At 36.4% G+C, this 10,860-nt stretch overlaps 2 protein-coding genes across 2 annotated transcripts; both read left to right on the forward strand.

Annotated features, from left to right (window-relative positions):
- The first annotated feature begins 4,666 nt into the window (after positions 1-4,666).
- Positions 4,667-7,763, forward strand: LOC140450834 (uncharacterized). The gene is made up of 2 exons (XM_072544508.1): positions 4,667-7,579; positions 7,671-7,763. Exons 1-2 carry the CDS (start codon positions 4,667-4,669, stop codon positions 7,761-7,763), a joined length of 3,006 nt encoding a protein of 1,001 aa, XP_072400609.1.
- Positions 7,764-9,108: 1,345 nt separating this feature from the next.
- LOC140450836 (uncharacterized) lies at positions 9,109-10,648 on the forward strand. Its single transcript, XM_072544509.1, has 2 exons — positions 9,109-10,123; positions 10,194-10,648. The coding sequence occupies exons 1-2, from the start codon at positions 9,109-9,111 to the stop codon at positions 10,646-10,648; spliced, it is 1,470 nt and encodes a 489-aa protein (XP_072400610.1).
- The last annotated feature ends 212 nt before the right edge of the window (positions 10,649-10,860 follow it).

Consider the following 10,860-nt stretch of genomic DNA (forward strand, 5'->3'; position numbering starts at 1 on the left):
ATTATAATAATGCCCAACATATTATATGTTCCTAAAATGTACAATTCGTATCTAAAAAATGCCCTGAGGCAACTAGTTAACACATTACATAACATAATCCAACCTTAACTAAATGTTTATTATAAAATCCTTACAAATATTATAGAACTTAACATAAATCAGGTTCTTTTTACCTATTTAAAATTGTATTGCAAATTCTTTATTAAAAACTAAGGGTCTATTGTAAAATTTCGCAAGTTTCTTAGAATTTTTCGTCCCACCTGCCGCCAACTTATAGTGTCAAAACTGACCATTTTGCTAGCTGCCGCAGATGTTGCGGCGAGGCGTGTGCTATGTGCTTTAAACTGACTTATATCCAGGCCACTCTGTTGTAGAATAAATTTGATCCATCTACCAATGGTTTGTGGAGTGGCCTTATGAAAGGGTCTCTCCCTCTTATTTATTTTAATATTACTCACTTTAGTGTAGTGCTTACAGAGTTCGTTTGCTATATCGGCATGTGTAGTGAGTTCTCTAGCCATGCCTCTCATTGGCATTTGCTGTTGCTTGTTTCCATCATTGGCAAATCGAGATTAGCAAGAAAGGATTTGAAAGCTTCTCTTTTACCTGACTTAATGGCTTGAGTTAGGACCGCTTGCCTCTTTCGAAGCTCTATACAATCGTTCATTTGCCTGGATTTTTCAGCTTTTCCTCTGGCTTTATTTCTGGCAGCTTTCAATTTGGATAGTGTTGGGGACCAGAAAGTCTTATACCCTTTAATTTGACCTCGCGGTATGCATTTTTTTGCACATTTAAGTATGGCCTCCCTTACTTTCTTTGTTGCTTCTTCTGGTTCTTGTAGTGTTAGTTGAGTTAGGACTTCATTTATGCATTCCCTGTACTTTTTCCAATCCGTCTTTTTAAAATTCCAGCGCGGGGCGCGATTTTGGGCTTTTTTGTCCTTTGCCAGTTTGCATGTCACTGGCAGAGCGCGGTGACCACAGCCTGCTGCGTCGTCGATACAAAATGTTAACATGCAAACTCACCAGGCTTTTCATCATAGAAAGGCACAAACGCGAATCGCACGACGTTTGAATAGTCCATCTTTGACGACTATGGACACGTTACTGATTGCTACCTTGTAGCTGTAAAAACGATAGGTTGAAGGCAGGGCCAACTATTCCGACGTGCAAATTCTCGTTAAGCTCAGCTACGTTACTTGCAGCGTAGTATTCACATTGCTCTTAATTGTATACATAATCACTCGTTACTTAGTCACCATAAGTATGGATATTTTGCATATTATTTTACTTTCTTCATACATTTGAAATAAAAACAAATGTTTATCATGTTTTCTTAGTCAAATATGTTTAATAATTTTTTTGCGAATTAGAACTAAGGTACAAAAAAATAGATACTTATTTAGGTACCTACATACTTGCACTTTTCATAAACAAAAGGAGAAAATTCACAAGAAGGAACAAAATTTTTATATTATACATTATTGGTGAATATATACTTAAATTTAAATACTTAAATATTCTTGCTAAATAACTATATATAAAACAGTTTTTAAACAATTTACGTTTAAAGATATAAAACTATATGCATTATGCGATAGTTCTTTGTATTTTTCTTTTATTAGTACGTGCTAAAATAATTTTTTTTATTAAAATCTTTTATACGGAAGTACATACGCGTACATACGCGACCGAAGGACAATCAATATTAACATTTGCCGACAACAGACTTGAAATATATTGTTTGCCAGTAAATATGGTATCTCCATTATTTTGAAAAATTTGCTCTAGTTTTTTCAAATGAGCCATAAATTCGTTAAAAGGTTTACCTAGTGCATCTTCTGTCAAATGATTGGCCCAGGTGTAAGACGTCGAACTTTGGTTAGTTAAATTTGGTAACTTCCGTTTAAGCTTGCTACAAATAAATCCTCCTAAATGTTCCAGTCCATCATATCCTAAATCATCGAGTTCTTTACGGAGGACTATGGCATCTCCATCCGTGGGATTGGTGTCAATGATTGTTTTTTCTTTGAAGCAAGCTTATCTACCATACTACCGCTCATAGTTAATGTAGGAGTACCATCGTCTTCTACATTACGGTAATCTCAAAAAGCACCTTCGTTTTTTCCCATTAAATAAGAACGCAGTCAGTATTTAAAATCTAAAGAAGTTGGATGATCGTTTAAACCACCTTTCGCTTTTATGATCGCAAAAAAATTCTCCAATGGATCTTGGTTTAAGCGCCTCGTCAAAAGGTAGTTTATATTATATTGTTTGTCTACATCTTCTCTGTCTACAACTACAAAGCCCTATTTGATATAAGAATGCCTACAATGCTTTGTAAAATGTTATAAATGTGTTTTACTTTGATATATTGTGTTAACTTTTTGGAACGGAAGCAATGATTTCTTGCCTTTAACGCGCATTGTTGAAATCAAATCATGACATTCTTTGCAAAATATAATTTCGCGCTTCTAGCGCCAAACCATAAGCCCGGTTTCTGATTCAAGTGTCCGTCAGAGGGATCACATTGAATACATCAAACCAGTCGTTCACCTATAACAAGTAAAAAGAAATTTGTAATTAATGTTTACCTTACAAATTGTAACACTTACTAATTTAAAAGCATCTGCCAATTGTGTCCAATTTGTGTGTTGATTGATGAGACCAAGCGTGCCGCACCTACTAATAGCCTTCGATACCGTATGGGAGAATAATTTTGCAGCATATTTTACTCTCTGTCTTTGAACTCCCCTCATATTGAGCTTTTCTTTGTCTGTTTTGTGGATAATTTTTAAATCAGAATCTGTTGTACCATTAAGAACATATTCAACACAGTCCTTATTCAGTTCTCTTCCCTATCCACAAAATGATTTCTGATAAGCTTTAATAGGTGTGGCCCGTCAGCAAAATCATAAACATTTTTACCAATGTCTGGGTTTTTAAAATAAAGTTTGGATTCTGTAATTTCTAATTCTGTGTGCAGTTCTCTATTTCCACCCCTCAAATCACAAACCATAGATACTACTTGGAAACCTATAGATTTATAAGTAAATATGAGTGCCTAAATAAGATATGATGGTACTCAGCTGCTTTTTCTACAAATGTTATAATCTCATTACACTTCATAAGAAAAAGTCATTTTTGTGTCGTAATTGTAATACACAGGTTGTTTCCACTATTTACATAAACCTGTCAGCATTATGACTTGCACATATGCAAATGGCTGTAATACTTGGTCTTCAGATTTATCGTAGACATACTCTTTTTTGATTTTCATTTCATCAAATAATAAAGTACAAACTTTATCTTTCGTGTTAAAGCAATTTTAAAAGAGATTTTTATTGTACCAGGCTATATTTTAATTTTTTTTCAGCAAAGATTGCAAGGTAGATACTGCTGGATACGGAAAATTTCTTCTTCTAACGGTGGCGTACACAAATTGTTTAATTAGATTTCCTCGTCAGGGAAACGAAAAATCCTCGTGTTAGGGCAAGGATTTCGCTTGCTCTGGTTTAGAGGAACAACCAAATACCGCACAATGCATATCGTAAAAATTAAAAATATAAATGTGAGAAAACTCCGAAACTGATAACTGCACTGTACGAATGCTAGTTTCTGACTATATTTTGCCAGTGATGACCTACAGCGCAGAAACCGTAACACTCACAAGATCAACAGTGAGTAAACTACAAGTTCCGGAAAGGGGAATGGAGAGAATATTGTTAGGGATTTCCCTACGCAAAAGATCAAGAGTAGCAGACGTTATTGAAAGGATAACAACACTAAAGTGTTGGAACTGGGCAGATCATGTAGCAAGATCAGTTAATGACCGGTGGACAAAAAGAATTTTGGAATGTAGACTCCGAATACAAGCTAACAGAAATAGAGGTCGACCCCCAACGAGATGGACAGATGACATAAAAAGAGTGACTACAAATTGAATTTAGATGGCGCAAAATCGGACTAAGTGGAAAAGCATGCGAGAGGCCTATGTTCAGCAGTGGACGTTAGAGGCTAGTTGATGATATATGTTTATATTGAAATTCGGAAAATGAGTATAAGTATTTAGGATTTATATTGGAGCTTGTTGTATTTATAAAAAGTTTTTGATAGAAAAGTGTTTGTTCAGACTTTTCTGTAAATTCTATTTTGGCAACGTCGGCAACGCTGCATGTGCGCTTCATCGCCGATGTTGAAGGACAACAGGTGGCCTGACGGTCTGACGCGCTAACGCGGGACTTTTTGTCGAGACTCCGTAAGTGGAGGACTTAAATATATTTATTACAATTTTGTCATGTTGGTTCGAGAAATAAAATTCAAATAAACAAGTTGGTTTTAATTACATTCATAGTGAAATCAATAGCGGGAAGAAATCCCCAAACATAGTGGTCATTCGAGCAGATGGATGGATGTAAAATATAGTTGGTCAGTCATAATGTTAAATATTATATTGCTGGAATTCCGAAATCAAGTTTATGGGTACACGTGCTGTTGGATTATCGATTTTTTTCAATACCGGTTCACGATGACAAAATTAGAGGTCAGTAAGATTGGAAGTTAGGTGAGTCCTTCTTTTCCTGTTATTTCCTTTTAAAATATATTTTATATTTGAACTAGTTGGTTTTTGGTTTATTAAGTAATATTACATTTATATTATTAATAAGATGGCGGAAAGTTTAGTACGAAAGAGGGGAAATATTAAAGCAAAATTGACTAATTTTTCAAAATTTATGGATAATATTAATATTTTTGAGGGTAAAATTAATGATGAGCAATTACTTATTGAATTAGAAAGTAGATTATCTAGAGCGGAGAGATTGTTAGATGAATTTGAAGAAATTGAGAAAGAGAAATTGAAGAAAATGATAGGTCTGTTAGATGAGAAATATAATAGTGAATCTGAGATAGTAAATTTTGAAAACTTATTTTATAAAACTATTTCGAAAGCTAGAAAGATTGTGAATGACAGTAGAGATCTCCCCAATAGTAATGATAGTCAAAGTGTGGTCAGTGAAGTACACGGTGGGGGGACTAAAATTAAATTACCTCCAATTCCGATACCAACATTTGATGGTACTGTAGAAAATTGGTTAGAATTTAAAGATTCTTTTGAATCTCTTATTCATAATGATAAAAGCATTACTGACATTCAAAAATTTCATTTTTTAAAACGTGCGTTACAGGGTGATGCCACTAAAGTTGTGCAAAAGCGACAGACTACCTCAGTTAGTTATAATATTGTTTGGAAACTTTTGTGTGATAGGTATGATGATACTCCTATGTTGGTTGATTTTCATTTAGATGCGTTGTTGTTGTTTCTGAATTTGGTAAGGGAATCAGCTGATCAATTAAGAAATATGTTGGATACTGTTACAGAAACCTTGTTAACGTTGGAAAAACTTAACATTTCAGTGCAAAGTTGGGATCTCATAGTTATACACTGCCTAACAAAAAAGTTTGATGATAATACATTTAGATGTTGGGAGGAAAAACGACCAAAGGGAATAGTAGCTACTTTAGATGAATTTAAAGCATTTCTAAATGAGAGGGTAGATACTTTGAAAAATATTGAGAGAAATTCAAAAAAGGTCAAGGAAAATAAGTGGTATAGTGCTGGTAGCCACACTAATAGGAATGGAAATAATAAATGGCAACGACATAAATCATTTGTGAGTACAGAGTCAAACTTAACAGAAACTAATACATTCAGTTTGACAAATCAAGATCCGTTTTGTCATTATTGCAAAAATAAACATTATATTAATAACTGTGAGAAATTTGGAAAATTAAGAACATATGTGAGGTATGAACAAACAAAAAAGTTGGGTCTTTGTTTAAATTGCTTAAAAAAGGCAAATCATACAAGTAAATACTGTAAATCAGGTAACTGTAGGAAATGTGGGCAAAAACACCATACACTGTTACATTACGATACAAGACCAAATACAGAAACGGGAGTTGGTCGACCCAGTGGTAACAAGGAATACGCTGGAGTGAAATTTGGAGAAGGTGACAGTGTTGGTGGTGGTGGTTTGCAAGTTGGAACGTCTTCTTCACAGGCGTTAGAGGTTCTACAACATGTTGGGTCAGTTGTGTTGGATAATGGGATAGAGGTACCAGGCGAGATACTACTATCAACTGCATTGATACAGGTAATGGCAAGGGATGGCTCATGGCAAACATGTCGTATTTTATTGGATTCTGGGAGTCAGCCAAACTTGATTACTTCTGAGTTAGCTACTAAGTTGGATCTTCAACAAGATACGGTCACAATGAGAATTTTTGGTATAAATCAAAAGTCTTCTGGTGTTAGTGGTAGATGTATGGTCTCATTTAAGTCAATTCATAGTTCTTTTCAGAAAACAATTTCATGTTTAGTTGTCGCAAAGATCTGTGGTTTTATACCTTGTCAAAATCTAAATACATGTCAATTAGATATACCCCCTCATTTACCGTTAGCTGATGCTGGATTTGGATGTTCGGCTAAAGTGGATATGTTACTAGGGACTGAGATTTTCTATAGTCTTCTTTGTGTAGGACAGATTAAACTATCTGAGTTTCAACCCATATTACAGAAGACATTGCTGGGGTGGATACTGGCTGGACCGATGCAGAATCTACAGACATTTAACTCAACCATGTGTAATTTAAATGTAGTTGACATTCAAAATCAGTTGGAGAAATTTTGGGCCGTGGAAGAAATTCCTCAGGAGAAGCAGGCATTGTCTGTCGGTGAATTAGAGTGTGAAAGGATGTTTGTGGAAAATACCAAGAGAGAAAAAGATGGTAAATTTATCGTTAGAATTCCATTTAAAGAAGAGTTGGCACAGTTGGGGGATTCTAAACTTGAAGCTAAGAACAGATTTTTGGCGTTTGGCGAAAGAAGGTTAGAGAAAAATGTTAAGCTGAAAGGTATGTACGACTCCTTTATGAATGAGTATATATCACTGGGTCACATGTCATTATCGGAACCTTCAAAAAGTGTAATATCTTATTACCTTCCTCATCATGGAGTGTTGAATGAAAATTCAAGCACTACTAAGTTGCGAGTTGTCTTCAATGGTTTAATGAAAACAAACATGGGCGTGTCTCTAAATGATATTCAACATGTTGGACCAAAGCTTCAGGAGGATCTTGTGTTGATTTTGTTAAAATTTAGACAACATGCTAAGGTGATCTGTGCAGATGTAGCAAAAATGTACAGAATGATTTGGGTATCACCTGATCAACGGTCTTTGCAGAAAATATTTTGGAGAAGTTCTCCTAGTCAACAGCTGGAAGAATACACTTTGAACACAGTAACATATGGGACGAGATCAGCTCCATATCTTGCAATCAGGTGTTTGAGACAGTTAGGTATGGATGGTCAAAAGGAGTATCCTAAGGCAGCAGAAGTAATTTTAAGAGACTTTTATGTTGATGACGTTTTAACAGGAGCAGAGACAGCAGACGAATTATTGGATATATGTAACCAAATGGTGTCAATACTAAAAGCTGGAGGTATGGAATTGCGGAAATGGGTATCAAATGATGTAGAAGTTCAACGTAAGTTAGACAGTTCAGTTTTGGTTGATCAGGTACATTTTGGAGAGAAAGAACAAAACAAGACGTTGGGATTGTATTGGAAATTTAGGCAGGATGAATTGTTGTTTGAAATTGACTTTTTAGTTGGACATGGAAGGCACACAAAAAGAAATATTCTGTCAGATGTATCGAAAATATTTGACCCGTTGGGGCTGGTCGCACCTAGTGTGGTTCTAGCAAAAATTATGTTGCAAAAACTGTGGAAGCTGGATTTGAAGTGGGATGAGTCATTACCTTGTGAATTGAACGATGAATGGTCTAGATTAAAATCTGATTTCATTTTATTAAATAAGTTAGCAATTCCTAGGCAGGTCGCATGACAATTAGTAAAAAACCAATACTAAACGCTCAACTTACAATCAACCAACAGAATATCGAAAGAGTCGAGCAATATACATATCTAGGCACCAATTTAAATAGCCAATGGGACCGCTCAACAGAAATTAAACAGCGAATAATAAAAGCAAAAGCAGCATTCGTTAGAATGAGAACAATTTTCAACAGTCGAGACATATCATTAAAAACAAAATGCCGTCTATTGAACTGCTACATATTAACAGTTCTGCTCTACGGAATGGAAGCATGGACACTGACTGTTGCATCTATGAATCGGCTCGAAGCTTTCGAAATGTGGTGTTATAGGCGCATCTTACGTATATCCTGGGTTGACAGAGTTACTAATGTGGAGGTCCTGCGTAGAATGGGGAAAGAATGTGAAATTCTCATGACCGTCAAAACTAAAAAGTTGGAATATCTAGGACATGTAATGAGAAATCCAGAACGTTACGGCCTTCTCCAGCTGATTCTCCAAGGGAAAGTAAATGGTAAGAGAGGACCGGGAAGAAGACGCATTTCCTGGCTTCAAAATTTAAGAAAGTGGTATAACACGACTACCACTGAACTGTTCCGCGCTGCAATAAATAAAGTAAAGATAGCCGTGATGATCGCCAACATCCGAAACGGATAGGCACTTTAAGAAGAAGAAGAAGGCAGGTCGTATGTTCTGGTGCAACGGTGGTTGATATTCATGGCTTTTGTGATGCCTCTATAAATGCTTATGGTTGTTGTGTTTATTTAAGAAGTGAGAACGAGTGTGGAGATGTTTCAGTAAAGTTGTTGTGTGCAAAGGTTAGGGTGGCACCATTAAAAAGCTTAACCATCCCCAGACTGGAACTGTGGAGCCCTGTTATTAAGTAAGCTGGCAGCTAAGGTCAAACAAGCAATGACGATAAACTTTAGAAGAACAGTCTTTTGGTGTGACTCTACTGTTGTTTTAAGTTGGATAAAAATGTCACCTAGTGATGTTCAGGTATTTGTGTGAAATCGAATAAGCCAAATTCAGGAATTGACAGACCCAAAAGAGTGGAAACATGTGAGGACGGATCAAAACCCTGCAGATATCGTATCTCGAGGCATTTTTCCATCAAAACTGGTGGATTGTCAAAGATGGTGGTGTGGTCCAGATTGGTTGGGTTTGGATGAACAAAAATGGCCTAACTCAGTTCCTGAACAACTTAGTGATATGCCTGAGACTAGAGTGCATGTTGGAACTTGTCAAAATGCTAAGGATGTATATACGTTTCCATTTCATATATTTGGTCATATAATTAGAATAAAAAGGTCTTTGGCCTATTGTCTAAGATACTTTAAAAAACTCTTGCATAAAGACACATTATCCGGTGCTTTAACTCCTGCAGAGTTAGCACATGCGATGAATATTTTGGTTAAGTTATCGCAAAAGGAATCATGGGCGCAAGAGATTAAAGAATTGTCTAATAAAAAACAATTGTTGTCTAATAATACCTTCCGCAGGTTAAGTCCTTTTCTTGATGCGAATGGTATCCTCAGGGTGGAGGGTCGGCTGCAATTGTCTAGTTTGGAGTATGCGAAGAAACATCCAGCTCTATTAAGCTCTAAATATCCGTTAACAAAGTTGTTGGTTGAGTGGGAACATGAACGTCTGTTACATGCTGGTCCACAGGCGGTTTTAAGTTCAATCCGTGAGCAGTTCTGGATAATTGTGGGTAGAAATTTGGTACGATATGTCACACGTAGGTGTGTACAGTGTTTTAAGGCCCAGTCTGTTCCACTTTCTCAAATAATGGCTCCTTTACCTAAGGATCGAGTAACGCCATCACCTCCATTTTATGTGACAGGGATGGATTATGCTGGTCCTTTCCAAATTAAAACCAAGTATGGGAGAATCGCTAAGTTGTCCAAATGCTATGTCTTCTGTTTGTTTATATGTTGCTCTACTAAAGCAATTCATATTGAGTTGGTGTCGGAATTGACAAAAGAGGCGTTTATCGCGTGTTTTCGTAGATTTGTTGCCCGTAGGGGTAAACCATTAAAAGTAATATCCGACAATGGTACACAATTCGTTGGAGCTAATAAAGAACTGAAATTATTGGGAGATTTTTTATTGTCTCATTCACCATCTTTAACAAATGCTGTCAGTAACGAAGGTATTAATTGGAACTTAATTCCAACAAAGTCACCAAATTTTGGTGGTCTATGGGAGGCGGAAGTAAAATCATGTAAAAAAACATTTGAAAAGAATTTTGGGAAATTGTACTCTTACATTTGAGGACTTCTATACCACTCTAGTTCAAATAGAAGCTATCCTAAACTCACGACCTTTATGTCCTCTGTCCTCAAGTCCTGACGATTTTGAATCTCTTACCCCGTCTCATTTCCTTATTGGACGACGACTCACCTCATTACCGGATCCTGATGTTCGAGAAGTACCTATGAATCGACTATCTAGGTATCAACACATCCAAATGCTTCAACAGCACTTCTGGACAAGGTGGTCTTTGGATTACATTACCGAGATGCAACAGAAGGGGAAGTGGTTTACTGAAAAACCAAATTTAGAAGTTGGACAATTGGTGGTGCTGAAGGAAGACAATCTTCCTCCATGTCAATGGAAGATGGGACGTGTAAGTGAAGTGTATGTTGGGCCCGATGACAAAGTTCGGGGTGCGCGTATTCAAACTACAAATGGCAAATATAAACGCTCAGTTTCAAAAGTGTGTCCCTTACCAATTGACAGCGTGTAACCTTATTTTTATGTACTTATTTTTTTTTTCTTTTTTACAACATGTTTTGACTTTATGTGACATTTATTTGTGTTGAAATAATATTTCAAGGTGGGGGAATATGTTCAGACTTTTCTGTAAATTCTATTTTGGCAACGTGGGCAACGCTGCATGTGCGCTTCATCGCCGATGTTGAAGGACAACAGGTGGCCTGACGGTCTGACGCGCTGACG

Source organism: Diabrotica undecimpunctata, chromosome 9 (genome assembly GCF_040954645.1).
Source record: "Diabrotica undecimpunctata isolate CICGRU chromosome 9, icDiaUnde3, whole genome shotgun sequence".
NCBI lineage: Eukaryota > Metazoa > Arthropoda > Insecta > Coleoptera > Chrysomelidae > Diabrotica > Diabrotica undecimpunctata.